The following is a 19,211-nucleotide window of genomic DNA, read 5'->3' as shown; positions in this document are numbered from 1 at the left end:
ATTTTGCTACATTTCTTCATAATCCAGAATTAACCTCTAAACAGATATCTTTTACTGAAAAAAAATGAAGTCATCCTTCTGGGCTCCCCACCTCTCTGTTTATCGTTGTTGCTTATACTCTTGAACCATGCGAGAGCAATAACAAAACATTTCTTTTTCCCAAATCTGTAATTAACAGAAAACCTACAACAGCTGCAGTAATAAAACCTACCAAGTCATTATGTAGGTTTTGCCTTTCATAGGTGATAATCACAGAAATTGGTTATTTATTGCTTCTGTGAATTGAGAACTCCTAAAGGAAATAATTTAATCCAGAACTCTAAAGCTTGTTATATTGCCTCATAGATGTTCTGAAACATAGTGTGACTCCCTCAGCAAAGCTTTTTCTTCTGACAAAGCAAACTGAAGAACTTGTCTTTTGTCAGATCTCTTGTTTTGTCTCTGTGCGTGTGTGTGTCTTGAAAGCAAAGCAAGATTGCTTTCTCCATGTCAAGCTCTACAGTTTTGTTCCTTCCAGCTGCAGCCAGTTTTGAAGGCTGTGGAGGGACCACGTTGCAGAACTGGACAGTGAATTCACATCCACCTGAGAGAGGTTGTGTAATCTAAAGGATATGACCATACAGCTAAATTATTGCAGTATTATACAAGCATAAGCCGGGAAAACCCATCTCCCATAGTTTGCATGGCAGTATTATACGATATACATGTCTGATGTTGAGTTTTGTAGAATCATGGGTTTCCCAGCACTAGACATAGTAGGTTTCCTTAAGGAATTCGCTTAAAGTATATAATAAGCAACTCTGTTTTCTTCCTTGTCCCTGGTGAAATGCAGAAGGGTCTCAGCACACCATTTCATTTAGACCATGTCTTCTGGCTGAGAGCATGTCAGAAGCAGGCACGGGTCTTAAGAGCTGAAACCTATGTCCCTGGCTCTGGCAATGACCTGGGATAGCCTAGCAAAAAGCAATGTTAAAATTTCTACAGAAAGTACTTGTTTTATTCATGTTCTGATGTGACTTTCATAAATTGCATTTTAAGTGTTTAGTATCTATGGTAATGCAATCACTGAAAATTGAGTTAACAAATGCCCATTTGAATTTTATGAAAGGAGTTTGTGTCTACCTGTGTTCCATGTCATAAATGTTCTTTTGACCCTTTTTTTAACAGAGTTTTATTACTAATATTTGAATCTCCTTTCTTGGCAGAGAACATTCAAAAGCATTGCTGTACAGAAAATACTGGGTTTGTGCTCATGTGTGGCAAGTGAATCCTGCAAATTGACACACTGTTCACTGTGCAAGTCAATTACAAAAAGTTGTGTCACTGGATCACACTGGACCAAACACATGGCACACGCTACATGTAGTCTACAAGCAATCTTTCAAATTTTTTTGGTGCTGTGCCACAGAAGTAGGAAGGTGAACTTCACGTTGCCTCACTGCTGGGCTCCAAAATGGTACTTCAGCAGTAGCAGTGTTGCTGTAAAGGACAGGCTTCACCCCTCACTGAAGATAAGGGATCAGGAGATGACAGTTCTTCAGTAAGGGATTTCCGTGAATAAAATATGAACCTAGTATAACTCATTCTTTCATCCAACAGATAATTAATTTGGAATGAAACATTTAGTGAATTACCTGAAAAAAAACAATATTTTTATTGTTTCATTTGCCAGCCATTCCCTCTCCTCTAGTCCATCCATTTGTTAGAAATACACGTCCCTGCTTAATTTTTTAGGCTATATATTTAAGGAAATTATAGGAAAAACTAACAACTATCTCATTGGTATTTGTTTGAAAACTTTGCTAGGTTTCTGGTAAGTAATGATGATAGACATTTATCCCTAAGCCAGACTCTTTAGGACAGCAATGAATAATCTCCCTGTGTCTGCTGTATATGCAAATGAAACTACCTGAATTAAGAAATACTCTGTGTGTTCTTCATATAGTTTTGGTGTGTTCAATCATCCTCTTTTTGTTTCTTAAGTTGCAGGCACCTAAAGTTTGGGTTATATGCATTTGCTATGCTGCTAAGATCATACAGTAACCATTGTTTGCAATCTGAGATACTTATGAGGTTTTAATTTAGTGAGATCCCCATTCTTGTGCATTTTATTCCTTCCCAGATGTACCAAGATTGAAGACAAAAAATGTGAATTCAACAGGAATTTTCATCTCATCCTTCACACTAAACTGGCTAACCCTCACTTACAAGCCAGAACTGCAGGCTCAGACCACCCTCATTAATTTCACTGTCACCAGGGACAGGCTGGAAGAGCAGCTGTTGGCTGAGGCTGTTCATGCTGAAAGGCAAGACTCACAAAAATGTAAGGTAAGGACTATCTTTTGGTTTCTCTGTTGCCTGCTCTGAGATTTTAAGACTAGAATTAATATGCCTGTTTGAATCTACTGTACAGTAATTGTTAGTAGCCCATATTAGGAAGTTTTTAAGAGTCTGCAAAGTGTAGAAAGTACTTCTACTGATTTGCTCAAATCTGTGTTCCCAAAGGGCCTGTCTTGACCTAAAGCTCTGCTAGATATTAAATTCATCGGGATGTTATTCCCACACTTCTCTCTACCACTTGGTTTGCTCTGTGCATTGCATTTCATTTACTGTGCAGGATTAAAGCCCTCTGCAGTGCTTTGTGCTTCAGCGATCTTGTTCCAATAAGTGTAAATAAAATTTCATGCCAGTCAGAATGAGGATATGATGGCACTGTTAGGAGCTAGGACATTTGGTTAATAAATCATAATTTATTCCTTCAAGGATGCAGTTCTGTGGCTGCTGCAGTCATACCAATGTATAGCAACCTATGAGGAGAAATGCTTTTATAAGTGGGTATAGGAAGGACTTCGGGCAGACTGTAATCTGTGAGATTAAAAAGTGAAAAGAAAATACTTAGGGGTGTGAAATGAATAACAAGAATACCTTCTATTTCTCTAGTGTGTCTTTCCAGTTATTAATTAACTGATTAATAAATAAATTAATTAACTAATAAATTAATGAATTAACTAACTTCATCCTCAAATATTTGCTCCACCTGTTTGAGGTACTGCTGCTTCATGCAAGGGCAAACTGTGTCAGGGAGTTTAATTACCCCGAGAAGAATGAAAGCCATATACTTGGGAATGCAATCCGAAAACAGCTGTCCATTTACCCCTGCATCTGCACAGGGCTCCACCTGGGACTGCATGCTTACAAGGCCTGTATCACCCAGGGTTTTCAGTGGGAGTCAGAGTCTGATTGAGAGCTCCCCATAAGACTAGTCAAGCTCTTGCACTGTCACAAGGTCAGTCCAGGAGAGCAGACTTTGACGATGTTTTCCCACTCTGTTTGCTGCCAAAGTGAGGTTCTCCAGCCTTGTGTTATTCTCTGGTTTTCTCAGCTGCCACGTAGATTACCACTTGCCATTCCTGGCAAGATCACAGTCCCTTTGTGTAGTCTCAGGAGGAAGGACACTAGGAGAGAGATAAAGTTGTAGTCTATGACAATGTAAGCCTTCTCACTTTGGGTGTCCAGAACCTTAAATCTAATATACTGGGACAGAGAGCAAACTGTCCTTTCCAAATTAAATTAACTGATGTAATTAAACAGAAAATACAGCTCGCAAATGCTATAAAACGTTATTTCTTGCTCTAGTTGTTTAAACACAGTGTTTTTGTTGCCTCTGCTAGTCAGTGCTCACCAAGCAGCAGAAGGGTTTCATGGCTGAGCTCTAGCAGCTGGAGGATGACAGGCTGCTCAGCTTATCAGCTGCCCGGGGCAGTCTCCTAAACTACAGTGAACTTGTAAAGAAAATCAAACCAGCAAAGTCAGCTGCAGCAGAAATACAACCCAAGGCAATAATAACTGACCTGTTTCTAACAACTTAAAGTCACCTGTAAAATGTCTATTATTAATAAAGTGTAACATTTCTATGAGCTCAAATAGGAATAGTCAAATTGCTGTCTGTCCAGAAAGGGCTGTCCTCCCCATATTCATATTTTCATATCTACAATATGTAGTTGTCACATGTTTGATTTTTTTTTAGGTGCTTGAATTAGTACTCATAAAATTAATAAATATCAGCATAAAATTTCAACAAATATATTAATATATAATTGCCATAGTTTCACAGGTAAACAGGCATATTCCTTCAGAGGACAGTTATTCCCTAATGCTTGTCTAAGATAAGAAGCTTACTTCCTTAAATATTTGCTACTGTCTGAAATAAAGTCAGTTTTCTAGAGACTAGACTATCCATATTCTTTTCTGCATGGATAGGAATATTTTGGCAATTGTATGGGATAATCATGGCACATTAAAAAATAAACAAGACAACTGTCATCATTCAGATAGCTGAAGCCAAAGAAAATGAAGTTCAGGATAACACGACAAGAGAGCATTACAGACTGACAGCTGGAGGAGCATCCCTTCCTTACTCTGGAAGTATCAGCCTGGGCAGTGTCAGCCCCATCTACCAGTTTTCACTGAAGGTAAAAATGTCTCCTGCTGACTTGGTTCCAAAGTGCAAGGAACAGAATTCGGCCTCCAGCAGTGATGCCTGATACATTAGTTATTACTTGTACCAGATGTTTACATTGGCAGGGCTGCCTGTCTGAGGAAAGAGAACACGATGTGATCTCCTGCTGGTCTGTAATATGGTACATCCCCACGGGGCTCTTTGTTGGCTGCCTCCATTCTGACAGTGTTTTCTGACTCTGCTTGCAAAAGTTTACCTTCCTTGTGTTAAGCCATCCCACAGGGCCAGGAAGGAAGAGTTTGGAGGAATTCTGTATGAGCAATTCCCTGTCGTAAATCTACCAAATGATCTAGTGCTGTGAGTAAGGGAGATCACCCACTGCAAAATTATGAGCTTGCTTAAGTGAGAGAGTCTCCATGCTGAGTTAAATAAGGAAGCTGAAGAGTATTGCTGTTCACAGCCCTCACCCCTGGTTTGCTGAAAGTTTCCTTTAAAAGCCTCTTGTCAGCCCCTTGCATGTCACACTGCTTAGGTCAGCTCATTATAGGAGCCTACAGTAAGAAACTGATTCTCTTATGAGTAGAAAAGCAAAAAAAAAAATGCAACATTCAAATAAAATAATTGTACTAACTTTCAGGCCTTTAATGCATCTTCCACAAAGCAATCAAACAGGCTGAAAAATAAGGGGGTTTCAGTGTTTTATCTCTAACATGAGAGAAGCTGTCATGTATCCAACCTGGCTTTTCACAAACCAAGGACTTTTGAAAATGATAATCTCCTTTTCCTGGCCCAAACTTTTCATATTGGTGATGCTGACATTTGCTGGATTTGCTGTTTCTTTTCTGTAAGGTGATGCCTGTGCCCAAACCCTATGGTTGTGCAGTTTCTCACACAGGATGACTGCTGATTCAGTATCAATAATAATTGCAGAAGTCCCAAAGATGCTATCATGTAATTATTTTCATTTAAAATGCTGCAATGACTTCATGAAGTAGGTTGAGGAAAAACAGCGTGACTTAGATGCTTGCAGTTGGATAATTAGGGTTGAAATTGATTTGTTATATAAAGTAAGAAGTAAATAATACATATCCAAACAACATTCAGGCTGTTGCTTTTCCTTTTAATTTTAGTAACTGTATGCCCTGGAAAAAGTCAGGGCTCAGGGGTACTGGGAGGCAGAGGTGTCTCTGAAGCAAGTCTGATGACTGTTTTCAATTTTGTATGCTGTCAAGGTTCTTCTAAGTAGTAAAGAGATAGAACTCCTTGAATTGGATTTCCTTTTTCAGTTCAGAGTTGAACACAAAAGAGTCCTGTTGACTTTTTAACTACTCAGCCATGGAGTACCTACCATTAGAGTAGTTTGGGAAAATTGCTTTTCAGTTCTAAATCTTTTTTGTTATTATTTCTGCACACATGCCTCAACTAGACAATTTCAGATAAAGTCATGCATTCTACCATAATTTTTTAGTAGAGCTAGTGATGTTTTCAAAGCAGAGTTTTCTTTACTATTTGAGTGCCTTTTTCCTTAGACATCACATACTGTATCTTGTGAGGAAATTCTGTTTTACCATAATTTGTCTACTCCCCTAAAAATAGAATTTTAACTCCATGCCACTCCCTACTGTAGTAATAAATGTCCCATACAGGGTTTCCAGTTTGTCATATCTAGATGTTTAACAGCAAGCAGACAATGGCAATATCAACCAAAGTAAACTCTTACCAATAATACTATTTTTATGTATTGTGCTTGTGTGTATAGATATGTAATTTAGTATTTTAAAGCAAGTCCTGAGTCCCTTGGTTGCGCTAGGGTTTTTTACATACCTCAGAAATTATCAGCGTCATCCTGTTTCAGTCATCATGCAAAAGGTACTGCATCTGTATTTGGCTTGCTTCCAGGCTATGGCAGTGATGGATGTATTCAGAGGGGTAGATAAAGATATTTAAAGATCCATCAAGAAATGGAAGAAGTGAGTGGACTCAAATTATCCAGAAAAGGAGAATTTTCCTGGGAGTAGACAAAAAAAAAAGCTCTTTTCAGAAACTAGTAATACTGTCCATCAGGACAGAATGTCGAATGCTCTAAGGTGCTTTTCAGGGCAAGGGTGTGTGAGGGTGGTGCTTTGCATGTGTCTGACAAATTCAGATCTTAAGAAGCAAGCAAGTAACTTCTAAAACTGGGTGGTGAACCAGAACTTGAGATCAGTTACTGTGGTCCTTCACAGCCTTTTGTCCTGGTGAAAAGTTTATGAAAAGGTGGTGTGGTAAGACATGAGTCACAGTGTATTTGGAGAGCTGTGATTTTGATTTCTTTTAGATTGAATATAGGCACCTGAGGAGAACAGTCATTGATAAATAGGCATACAGTAAGCTATCCTGTTAATAGCTAAAAATTTATTTTTCAGTGTTAGTTCTCATTATGGTATTAGAGCTGGTAGGTAACCCCACAGGATGACAATTTTTCAGGTCCCCCTTTTGAAAATTCTATGATACTAGGAAAGACTCTGTGTGTATTCATCTGTGAATACTGGCACAGTTCTTTTCCTGTTATACTCTTTATGTCTTTTGATCCCAAGTGATGGTCTTATAGACCTCTTGCTCCACACCCCACCACCACCATTTTACCCATTTTTACATGACTTCTGAGAATGCAAGTTTTGTCTTGGGTATTTATTTTGCCCAGCTGCCCCAGCTTTATGTGACAGTATTGCCTGCTTTATTCCTTTTCATTGAGAAGTTGCTGTTTTCTGTCACATGGCCACCATCCTACAGGGAAATGAGGACAATCATCTTCTCTCTTGCTTCACTGCTTTCTTCCCTTCTTGCCTTCAGTTCACTCTCCCGATGATTTCTCTGATGAAATGACCATCAGTGGAAGATGCTCAAGTCTGAGAATGGTGCAGTCCTGAAGTACTTATCAAGGCACATCTTTTGTGTTTAGCAGCTGTTTTTTTCATATACAGGAACTTTGTGCAGGAAAATCTTGGCTCAAGGTACGGGAAAAGGACAAGGATGGATTTAGCAAAATGCTAAGAAGAGGGCAGCCCAGCCACTCCTGTGTTTTTCATCCTGTCTTCATGACTAGACCCACTTGAAGATCATGAGACAATAGGTAAGCCTCTTATTTGCTTCTGGTTCAAGGATCACTTAACTTTCCTCCCGTTAAAGAAAGAAAAATTGAGCTAGAAAGTGAAATGGGGCATGCAGGACTAGAAATGTAGATGAATTGATGTATGGTTATGTGCTTGTGTGTATGTGCTTCTACACATATATGTGTAGATGTATTTTTTTTACTGAACAGAACAAAGACTTCTGGATTTATCTGTCACTGGGATGGAATATGCATTGCCGTGGGAAAATTGGGCACAGTTTATTTTCCGCAGAAGATTCAAGTTCTGAAGTTTCTTCCACCCCCACCATATTCGTGGCAATGGGGTGGATGAAAAGTGTAAGGCCATAAGCACTACAGTATGAAGAAATTTTTAGAGCATTCCTCTGCTTGGCATAATGCAGGTTTCCTTTGTACTGTTTTCTACCTTTTGACTAGATGAGGGCCAGAGGGCAATTTTCTCCATGCTCATGTAATCTTGTGCCCCCTGTGACTAAATAATGGTCATTATACAAACTATATTCAATTGTATAGGGCTCTGTGGCTTTATACTTAGGATTACTATTCCCCACAGACAATAGTGAGAATACCAGGTTAATACAGCTGTGACCTCACTGTGCTCAATTTAAGCTCAGGCCTCACAAGGTGAGAGGCTTGTGCATTTACCCACTGAACCAATCAGTTAAAAAACTGATGTGATATCTACCACATGTTGCTCCCTTTTTCATGAGGGAATTGCTCTGTACCCCCCATAAGAGTTTCAAAAGCTCAGTAACAATGCCGAGCATCTATCAAAATGTCAAAAGGTTCATTATCTTAAAACCAAGGGAACAGATTTCTGCAGGCTTTTTCTAATACCAGCAATAAGGCCACTGTCGAGAGCTTGCAATTTTGCTAGTTGAAATTGTAAGGGTTTAGTGAAGTGCTTCAGAGGAAGTAATATGCATTGCACAAGTGATAGTGAAATTAATGGGGGCATTATCATTCTTTTTCCTTTCTGCTTTGCTTATTTTCCTATCTCCTCCCCCTCTGTCACTCACCCTTTCCCAATTATTTCTATTGTAGGCAAAAAGCTTGGGTTCACTATAGACTCTGGAAGATTTCATAACATCTCTCTAGGACAAAGGTGGGAGATGGTTGCAAAGGAGGCACTGAAGAAAGCTGTCCCTCATGGCCATTGGGTTCTTTTCCAAGTGAGTGTCAAACTGTCTCTATGATGGGGAATACCTCCTCAGCTGGAAGGATGTTCCCAGAACACAAAATATGCAGTGGATTACAGCAAGAGTTCTGAACAACTAATAATCTTCTTCCGTTTGCTTTTGGTGTAACACGATGAACATCATATTAATAGGGTGTATGTCATGTTTTGCTGAACAGTGCACTCTCCCAGGAGGAACAGGAGAGATAAAACAGAAAGCCCCTGGTGGGTGGGTAGGACTGCCCTCAGGCACACACTTCCCCCGCCTAATTAAGAGCTCCTATTCCATTCAGCAGGCCATAATGGAGACTTTAATGAAATGGGTCTGACTGTCCCTGGGGAAGCTGTATAATTAGTCCTGGAGTGCTGCTTTTCTGAGATAGCAGCCTCAGCTCTGGCCAGCTTTGTACGGACCAAGAACCCACTCTGCAGTGGACAAAGAGATCCGTGGGATGCCCTGGCAAGCCGTGGTTTCCCAGCACAGTAATGGAGCAAACAGGAGCACTGCAACCATAAATGCTGCTGAAAACAGATGCTCCCTCCCCAGTGTTTTATGCTAAATAGCCAATGGGTATATGTGACAACCTGTCAGCCCTGAAGCCAAACAACAAATGCATGTTCCAGGCCTTGATATTAAGGTAGTTATGGGAATGGAGTGATTGCCTCCTCTCCTGGTTTTAACCTCAGCAGCCTGCTTGGTCTGCCAACCAGGTTGCCTGCAATAAATGAAGAGATGGGTTAGAGTCAGTGTTTTCTGATGGATGAAACAAAACCACCATGGGATTTGTGAAGGGTCCCGGTGTGCTAGGCACATTGGGAGCATGCACAAACTGCCCCCTTTGTCAGCAATGAAACTGGATTAGCCATATTTCATGTGAGTGAGCTAATCATGCCAGTCTGAAAACAACCCTGAATAGAAATGTTGTGAAGGGAAGAGTCAAGCTGGTTTTCAGGGGAATTTCAGGGTTCTCAGCTGCTCTGGGGGCAGAATGAAAAAATGGGAGATGATAGAGGCAGTGTTGTGTGTCTGAAGCCACAGGGATGGAAGGGGAGCATCTGAGAAGCTTTTGGTGTTACAGACCTGCTCCATTTTCCAGCCCATTATGCCTGGCTTCTGAGAGAGGAGAGAGGCAACAATTTTGCTGTGAAACTTTTTGATAGTGAAGAATTGTGGGAAGTCTGAAAGGAAACTTCATGAAGTTGTTGAACCAAATCCCAAATGGCGCTAAGCTAGCTAGAACTATTGGGATTTGGATGCACTCAGTGCTTCTCACACTTTAGTCTTCTGAGTTTGGGCGCAAAAACCCCATAAGCTTATGTTTCAAAAAATTTTGGAGCAAAAAGATGAGGTATTTTACTATTGATTTTATTGGAGGCTAGAGAGTATATAATTAGATATTAAAAAGAAAAAAACAAACCAACCTACACCTGCCATTCTGACTGACCTGGGAAATACTTTAAAAATTATTTAGGCTTCAGATCTAGCAAAAGCAGTTGGTACAGTGGTTGGCAAACTGGCAGAAGAAAGACTGACTTCATTTTTTTGATATCAGTTTTAACTCTTCTGTCACTTGTAATTAATACCTCAAATTCAGACATCTGATATATTGAATGTTTTTGCTGTTATTATATTTAGGCTTGAATCACTTCCACTTTGCATTGGGTGGATGCTGCCTATATGAAAATTCAGGTGCTTCCAGGCTGCAATCACGTAACATGATATGAAAGTCTCCCTCTTTTTCCATTCCCCTATTCCTTTTTCCACCTGGCAAGGGACAATTTGGGAATATCCCCCCAGCAGACCTCATAATAAAGTGATGCAGCAGCCAGGGCGTGGCATGTTGTATTCTTTGGCTGTAATTCCTCCTGCACTGCATTGAGATTGCCAGTGCAATCAGCAGGTTCTGGCACGTCAGTGAAGGGCCAAAGAAAAGCTCACAGATGAGTTTCAATTTGAGTTGAAATGTTAGGACAGTAACAAAGAAAGGTGGAGTGTCGGATAATGGTGTGGTTAAAACATCTTTAGCTCAGCTACATTTTAAACTTTTCTCAATATTACTGTTTTTCACCAGTAGGTGCTTTGGAGGCAGACATTTTCCATTATAACTCTCTTCTCTGATCTATCAGTGTCTTTCCACTGTGCTCGTGTATCTAGAACTTTAAAGACAGTTACACTCTGAAGTAGTCTGATATACTTCCTAAGCAGCAGGATAGCTGGGACCATTTTTCTGTCTAGCACTTCTGTCTTGCTCCTGGTATGTCTTGGACATGTTTTGTCCTAGGTTCCCAGTTCTACAGGGCACTTAAATAGAGTCCAGGTGTCTTCTGAGCAATGCTTGTCTTTGTATGTGATAACACCCACAACCACAGATCACTTAACCCTGATTTTATAATATTTTCATTAGCTTCAGAATCAAGGCCTTAAATTTTAGAAGCTAACAGTGAAACCTCAGTACATACCAAGAAATGACTATAACTTAACTGTTTCCCATTAAAAAGTCACAATGACAATGTCTTAAGGATAACAAATTTATTTGGTTTTGTACAATAACCATATTGGCTGTTTTTCAACAGAATATTCATCTAAGTAGCCGAGTGGTTCAGAACCTTGGACAAACTCCTTGGGCAATACAGTATGTGATTCTGATTTCTGTGTCTTTATCAGTGCTGAGCCAGCTCCAACCCCAGAAGAGCACATCATTCTCCAAGGAATACCAGAAAATTCAATTAAAATTACTGATGAACCTCCTACAGGGATGCTGGCTAATTTCCACACTGCTCTCTATGGTTTTGACCAGGTAAAAGCAAGGGGTTTTTTTTTCCCTTTTGTTTGGTTTAATTACTCCTTCCCCTGTGGACAGAAGTGGTAGCATTAATGACCATTCTCTGGGAGACCAGGGCTTTGGGACCATTGCGATTCCAAACTATCCTGAGAGCTGCAGGGTGCCAGCCCTCTGTGCCCTGCACTACCTCTGTGTTTCCCATCAGTGCTGGGCATGAGGAAAGGCGTGACAATAACACAAACATTTATACTATTCAGTATAGACAAGCACAGGTATGCTTACAAAGGCAGAAAGAGCATTTATTACCAGCTTTAGCACTTATGAAAAAAAGATGTACATGCTCTAAAGTCAGAGCTCTTTCATTTAATGGCACTTGCATATTTTGCTCTGCTCTAAATTTGGGTTGACCAAATGCATGGTCATGACCATTCTCCCACAGAGTGGATTTACATATCTGGGTGTTCAGGCAATGGCTCAGTACCCTGTATATGGATTCCTGCAGTCAGGCATAAAGAAAGGAATTAAAGAGTAAGGGTTATGTGCCGTTTGTTGTTTTGTCTTTTGCCCTGTGTGAGGTTCTGCTGGGTGGGTGGAAAGAAGAAGGAGGAGAAAGAAGACATGAGAATGTGGAGAATAGGCACATCACAGGTTGTGCATAGCTTCCTTCCCTCCAGATCCCTGATCATCCCTGTCTGCTACCCCAGGAACTTGTAGAAAGATCTTCAAGCCCGGTGTGAGTCAGCTTCCCTGCAGCAGTGGAAGTGCTGGAGCAGTCGCTTGTTCATATGAGCAAAGCAGACCGTGGTGAAGGCAGCCGAACTGCACACTTTCACCTTCCAGCAAGGGATTCACATCAGTGAATCAGCTCTGTTACTTGAGCACAGCACACATGATGGCAGAGCTGGGATGTGAAAAGGGTAAGAGTTCCTTTAAAAAGGAATACTAACCAATGCCAGGGGAAAAAAATAGGAAATAAAAAAAGCTGTGTCCAAGCTACAACTGGATTGATTTTGATGGCATGGGTTGATTTGGAAAGATATTTGTGAGAAAGGAAGAATAGCTGTGGTATTGTAGCTGAGCAGCTGACTATTAATACAGCATTTTGTTCTTTTATCTATTTTTTATAACTTATTATAATAATACTTTTAATGGAAAGCTGTAAAAGTTAGAAAAAGTTTTTAATAAAGGTCATTCATGTACATTGTTGTCCTGCTTCAGTCTGTGTTTAGTGAAAGAATATATATCTGTATAAATTTGAATTAACCAACTTCTAAGCTTTGTACTTAGAGAGCTCTATTTTCTCACCCACTATTCTGAGCCGTGGGTATTTGTGGCTTACCACAAATTCCTGTGCAGCCACCATCTTTAATACATTTCTGGTTGAGATATTTAATTTCTTTTTGTTCAATGACAACAAAAAAATCAAACTATGCCTAATCCAGATGGAATATATTTCATGGGTTTGTGGTTTTATTCAGGGTAGAAACTTGTGTTGTATTTTTCATGGTTAAACTCAACATTCTAATTTGAGGAAGTTTTTTGGTCAGACATAAAATCATTCACCTTTGCCCAGATTCTGCTGCATGTTGTTCAGTTCAGGATGATCTATTTCCTTTTGAAAGACAAGACTTTATCCCTCTGATATTCCTCCCACACATCATTGTTTTCAAGGGTATCAAAATAATTTTGTTATGTTCATTACTTCTTAAACTAAAGGATAAAATATAGAAAAATATCAGAGAAATAAGGATTAATTTCTGCAGGTTTTACAGTCAAATGCCAAATAATTTAAAAACCAGCTGAAGCCCTGTGCTGAATCTCATTTTGCTGAGATTCTCTACTAACACTATAAATAATGAAGGCAAAAAGAAAAATATTAAACTTCAATTTCAACCATGACTCTTTGGGAAATGGTGAAAAATTCCAATGAGTTTGAAAGCTTTTAAATAAAGCTAAACTAGTAAATTTTACTTGAGATAAAATCTGTGGATGATTTAGCTAAGAAACTGTAGTGGTTATCTAAGTAATATTTATGGAGTTCTAGGTATAGTCTCAGTTTTTGTTGGTTTCAGTAGCACAACAGTTCTCCTTTCCTAAGGGACATTTGGGAATAAAATGTCACTATCAACAATTTAGCATCTGGGAATTACTGCAAAAAATACTGCCCAATAGCCTCTGATCCTTTAGAAACCTCTTTCTCACTCTCCTTCCGTCTCCAGGCTTGTGAGTGTTCCCTTTTGGCAGCTGAGGCTGGCACACCTCTCGGTAGCACTGCTGGTTGCTAGTGCATAAGTTACTCCTTTTTTCGTTGACAGGATACCCTTGAACTGTGTACCAGAGAAGGGGAATTTAAAAGCATCCTTTTTCCTCTGTGCAATTTTCACACTTGCGTTGCTGGGAGACTGAAGTTTGGCCCTCGGGGCTGGAAGGGAAGGTACCCGATCAGCACCAGAGACCTCTGTCTGTGTCACTGTTCTCAGCAACTCTTTGGAGACCCACAAGAAGGTAAGAAGTGGTCAGGTAACCACACACCAAGGTCATTTCCACTCAATCACATGTTTATACTGAATGGGGGGGACACAGTTCTTTCCCTGAAGCTGTTATTTAAGTAGCTGGCATTATATGATGCTGTTGCTGAGTATGAAAATAAACCAGATCAAAAGGGGTGGGGGTTATGGGCTTTTTTCTGGCAGTGGATGCTTGAACTTCGTAATATAGGTCAAACCAGTTCCACATCAGTAGCTAAGGGGGAAAAAAATGCCCTTCATTATGTTAACAAAAACAGGGGTTTACATGTGCATATATGCCAAATTCATTAGGCAGGTAATGAAGCATTTGCACAAATGTAATTACAAACAGCAATTCTGACAGTTCATAACACTGCATTAATAATCACTACAATTAGTTCTGATGATGGAAGCAATTTACAGCACGTCACATGTATAAATAATGGTGCATTTCCTGAATGTGTCATTATTATGTATTAAGGATGCCACCTTGTTGTGACTTTCTCAGTAATGTTCCCCTTGAGTCAAAGTTAAGGATACATGAGTGATTTTTTTTCTGAGCTACAGCATATTTCATACTTGTATAGTTTAAATACTGAGTTGAAGTCATTTGTGTGAGTTCTGTATGTGAAAATGTGAAATGCCTAAATAAAAGGCAGTAATTATTTGTTACTGAATGATATAGGATATTATTGAATAGATCCTCCCATTTTAGTAGTTTAAATAAATTTCAGAGATATTTATAAAGAAAAAAAAGAGACAGAAGTGTCACCCCTTGATGATATAGTTTCTTCCATATCTCCCAGCCTGTATCTACTCTTAGAAATTAATTTTCTATTTTCTTCATACCCCTACTAACCTTTATTTAGTTAGTAGGACATCAAGCTGTTTTTCCTTTTTGTGGTACTTGGTGTCATAGTGAAATAATTGCTTAATTTTATTATGATGATTTAATAATTTTTCCCATTTAGAAAACAAGTCTATAAAATCAGCTTATTCCAACCCTTAGTTTTCTTTGCTAATAAATCTTGCTGCTTTAAGCTGTTCTTTTCAAACTACAATTCATAAGCTGGATAATTCATTTTGCTAATTAATGAGAGGGAGGATTCTGATGGCAGGGAATACTAGAAAGGTCTGTAAGAGCAAGAATTATTACTTCTCTCCTCTTGGTAATATTGCTTATTGGCCTTTCTCATTGTACTGCTTAGTGATTCATTATCCTGTGGCTTCATAGCGATTTTTTTAATGTAGATATTGGAGAGAGAAATAAGACAATAGTTTTTTTTTTAAATGTGACTTTGTATGTATACATGCATGTCTATGACCTTGTGCGTATACATATATGTATATATATGTGTGTAGTCTTCCAATTTATTGTCCTTTGGGAACAGCTTCCTGAAGACAATTAGGCATTGACCAGAAAGCAGAAAGCATAAACTGGGCAACTTGAGTGAGCCCATCAGCTAGTGGAAGTTGTATAACTCCGCTATAACTTCCACTGGTTTATAGTGTTTTCCATGAATATTTAATCTTGTATCTCAGTTTTTCCTGCTGTTCAGACAAACTAGCACACCAACCTGTGATAGTTAAGGTCTCTTCATGGGAAGTACAGGATGCCTGATCCTGCCTCACTGTCCCACTCTTGCCCTCCACCTTCTGGTCCCCACACACGTGCTCATGGAGTTGTCATTGGAGGTTGTAAAGGGGGGATGTAGATTCTGTCCTCTCCATTATCCACCCACCCGGCAATGGCTCTGTGGGTTTTTTGGGTACAACAGACCAGTTTTCTATAGAGTACAATGGCAATTATGTGAACCTGACAGCCCAAAATATTTCTAATGCAAACTCCACAGTTTTCTCACACTCACAAAAATGTCCCTTTTATATCACCAGCTTTGATTATTCCAGTATAATCAATGTCCCAGAAGTGTGCAGCTGAATGAGCTTGTACTGCATTAGAATATTGATATACTCATCCAAAACACAAAAGACAAAGCAATTTCTTGAGATAAATATATATGAAATTAGAAAAACATTAAATGAGGTTTTGCTGCCGACAAAGAGAAAAGCAGGTTTATTCTCACTGCAAGAACGTTTCGTTCTAAATCCAAGTTGTTGGCATTTTTCACAGGGATTCTCTATTCAGCCTTCTCATCACAGGCATGCAGCATGGCATATTATATTTCAGTGGCTTTTTAAATTTTTTTTTTTCATTTTCTTTGAACCAGTCTGAAATAAAGATGGATTAGCATTTCACATAATCAAATTGCTGCATACAAGTTTATGTAGCAAGCAGGCTGGAATAGCTTCAGCTATTTTACTTGTTCTGTTCTGTCACATCATGCAACATTTAAAGCCTATAATTAAGTTTTTACTTGAACTGTTGGGAGGCAAATACTGCTTCCAAGGGCGTAAAGGTTCCTGTCTGCAAAGGTTTCATCACAAACTGGCATATTTTGCAAACCAAAGGGGAGCAAAAAGAAGTTTCAATGCTCTGAAGCCAAATAAAAGAGAAAGACAGTGGTTCCTTTAATAAAGTGTTTTACCACCCTTAACCACATGCTTTATCACTGGCATTATGACTAGAATTCTACAATAAACTTAATGCTTATATGACGTGGCAGTAATGGGATTAATATTAATTCAATTTTTATCGAAGTTCTTGAATACTTCCCAAATTCCAAAAATGTAGAATTTCAGTAACTAAATGTTCCCTAGTGAGGAGATATAAAATACTGCAATCAGATACAAGTTTTTTACTTCTCCTCCAAGAAAGGCACAGTGACAGGTTATCTTCCTGTCACTCATGAGAATTATGTTTTTAAAGATCTGTATGGGAAAATACATGCACTTGTTCATGAAGTTATGTTCTGTCATATAATGTGGTGTTCTGAAAATGTGGTTTTCTCTAAAGTTTTTTTTTTATAAGGGCTAAGGTAGAAAATATAAAGCTCAGATAATAGATTTTACACCATTACTGAATTTTAATCACAAATTCGCTATTTTTGCTCATATACCTCTCACTGGATTGAAATAAAAGAAATCCGGTTTTAATGTTATTTGCTGAACAAAACAAACCCAGCAATGCAAATGTAAGACCATGCAGCTTTCTGAAAGGAAGTAGTAGGATTTCTTTTGTGTCTCTTAGCAGCATTTAACTGAACAGGTTTGGTTTGTCCTTTAAGCAGCTGACTTGTTTTATTCAGCGATGCATTCTATTCCCCAGGTGGGTTCCATGGGCAGACTTGCATTACCTCCTCGGTGAGATCATGTAAGGTGGCCACATCACAGGTGCCTGGCACCGCAGGCTCTGCTGGGTCTGTCTGCAAGAATTCCTCAGCCCACTCCTGGTGAGAACTTTCATACATGCCTAAAGCTCTTGAACAGGTACATAGTGTGTTCAGCCTAAGGGAAAGAGAAGACCACATGCATTCTCATTCAGGCGGCCCCACCTGTAGCAAGGTCTTGTCCGGCTGTGGGGGAATAAATTTGGCAATGATTTATCGTGAGCAGACTTTGGCTGAAAGGGTTTGTGAGTTGGTGTACCGCTCGTTTACTTTTGCAAGTCCCATTAATTGGTAACTTGAATTCAGTACTTCATAACACTACTTGTATAGTGAGCTCAATGACATTGGATACACTTAGGTTTCCATTTTCCTAGGAAAACTATTTAAAGGTGCTTCCATTTAGAAATGTTTGGGCTGGCATGGGAAAGTATCTCTTACAGAACTGCGCTTTAACCAATGTGACTGATAGCCTCACCAGAATGGCACTGTCCTCAGAACTTACACTTACTCTTTGCACATTTTCTTCCTCAAAAAAATAATAGAATGGAAATGTTATACATTTCCTTGCATCTCCCTCTTTCTAAAATAGGGAAAATAGCTTGTAAGACTGTTTTTAATTTTCCACTATTCTCTCACACACCTGTTTCTGTAGCTTTGTCAGGTTATCACCAGCTGATATTACTGAATTATTCAAATTTCACTATTAAGTTTTTGTCTGGAAAGAAGTATATGTGGAGCATCCATGGCTCCAAAGTGCCAGATTGCCAAAGCTGTTTCTAATCAGCAGCAAATGCTAGAAGTTTTGAGGCTACAAAAAGAAACTGTTACTATAACTTTAGTTCTAAGAAGTTTTGCACAGAAACTACTTTAATCTATTTTCATATACACACAGTTTTATCAAATGTGGATATTTATATCAGGGTGTGTGTATATATGTGCACCCATATATATAATATACATATATAATATATGTATTGTATATATGTATTTTTATATATATATTAAAAAATATTTTAAAACCCTGTTTTCTTCTCCATAGCTGCTGAGGAAGTCACTTTAGAGAACTGATTGTATAAAATTTGCTAAAAACTGCCAAGAAATTCTTCAAGTGCCCTTTCCAGAATTGTTATTTTTCATTATCCAAAGGTAAAAAGCTCATTTATGAGAAAAAAAAATTATTATGTTATGTGTGAGCAGGCCATTTGTGGAGCCAGGCTAAGCTGGGAAAAGTGCCCCTTTCACCCCTGGCAGTGGGCTGCAGCCTGCCTTTTGGCTGTGAGCGAGAGGAGCAGGCTGGTGTCTCCTTGGTCCAGAACAAGCAGGTTTTCATATGTCAAAGAGCCACACTCAGATGAAGGCAATTGGAAGTAACTGCTCAGAAGAAGACGCCCAAGAGTAAGTTGCCATGGAGATGGAAAGGCTAAACACCACTGTACTCCTGACCCCGAAAGAGGCTGATTTCTCCACATGACAGCTGAGGTCGTGGGGGCATGGTGGGAAGCTCATCCTGCCGGCTCCAGTTCTGCCTCTAGCCTATGGATAAGTAAAGAATTACTGCTTTACTACTTTAGGTAGTCCATTAACCTTCACAAGCCTGAACTTTCATTCAAATAATTGCAAAATAAGTATAGATGGTGAAACCTGAACAGAATCACTGCTATTTGTATGGCCTTTGGAAAGTTTAGGGACCCAACCCTGAGTGTGGATCCACTGGTATTTTAAACAGTGAGGTATCTTTCTGAGCTTCTTGCTGTAACTGGAAAAAGTTAAAGCCCAGAATTACTAGCAAAACCAGAAAATCATTCAGTGTCTGGCAGCCAAATGAATGTAAACAGGATGGCCCTTCATCAGCAGTGGGGCTTTGTGTT

General features: G+C 39.2%; 1 protein-coding gene across 1 annotated transcript in view; it reads left to right on the top strand.

Annotated features, from left to right (window-relative positions):
* The window catches only part of DNAH11 (dynein axonemal heavy chain 11), a 112,409-nt gene that overhangs the window by 71,014 nt on the left and 22,184 nt on the right, over window positions 1–19,211 (top strand). The window contains 11 exon segments of the mRNA XM_039569365.1: window positions 2,123–2,204; window positions 2,206–2,328; window positions 4,332–4,472; window positions 6,359–6,546; window positions 7,423–7,571; window positions 8,634–8,761; window positions 11,341–11,352; window positions 11,354–11,403; window positions 11,405–11,564; window positions 13,865–14,054; window positions 17,283–17,406. Coding sequence (XP_039425299.1) covers window positions 2,123–2,204; window positions 2,206–2,328; window positions 4,332–4,472; window positions 6,359–6,546; window positions 7,423–7,571; window positions 8,634–8,761; window positions 11,341–11,352; window positions 11,354–11,403; window positions 11,405–11,564; window positions 13,865–14,054; window positions 17,283–17,406 — 1,347 coding nt within the window.

This window comes from Corvus cornix, chromosome 2 (genome assembly GCF_000738735.6).
Source record: "Corvus cornix cornix isolate S_Up_H32 chromosome 2, ASM73873v5, whole genome shotgun sequence".
In the NCBI taxonomy this organism is placed as follows: domain Eukaryota; kingdom Metazoa; phylum Chordata; class Aves; order Passeriformes; family Corvidae; genus Corvus; species Corvus cornix.
Note: the sequence above shows the minus strand (reverse complement) of the source record. Positions and strands in the feature narration are given on the sequence as shown.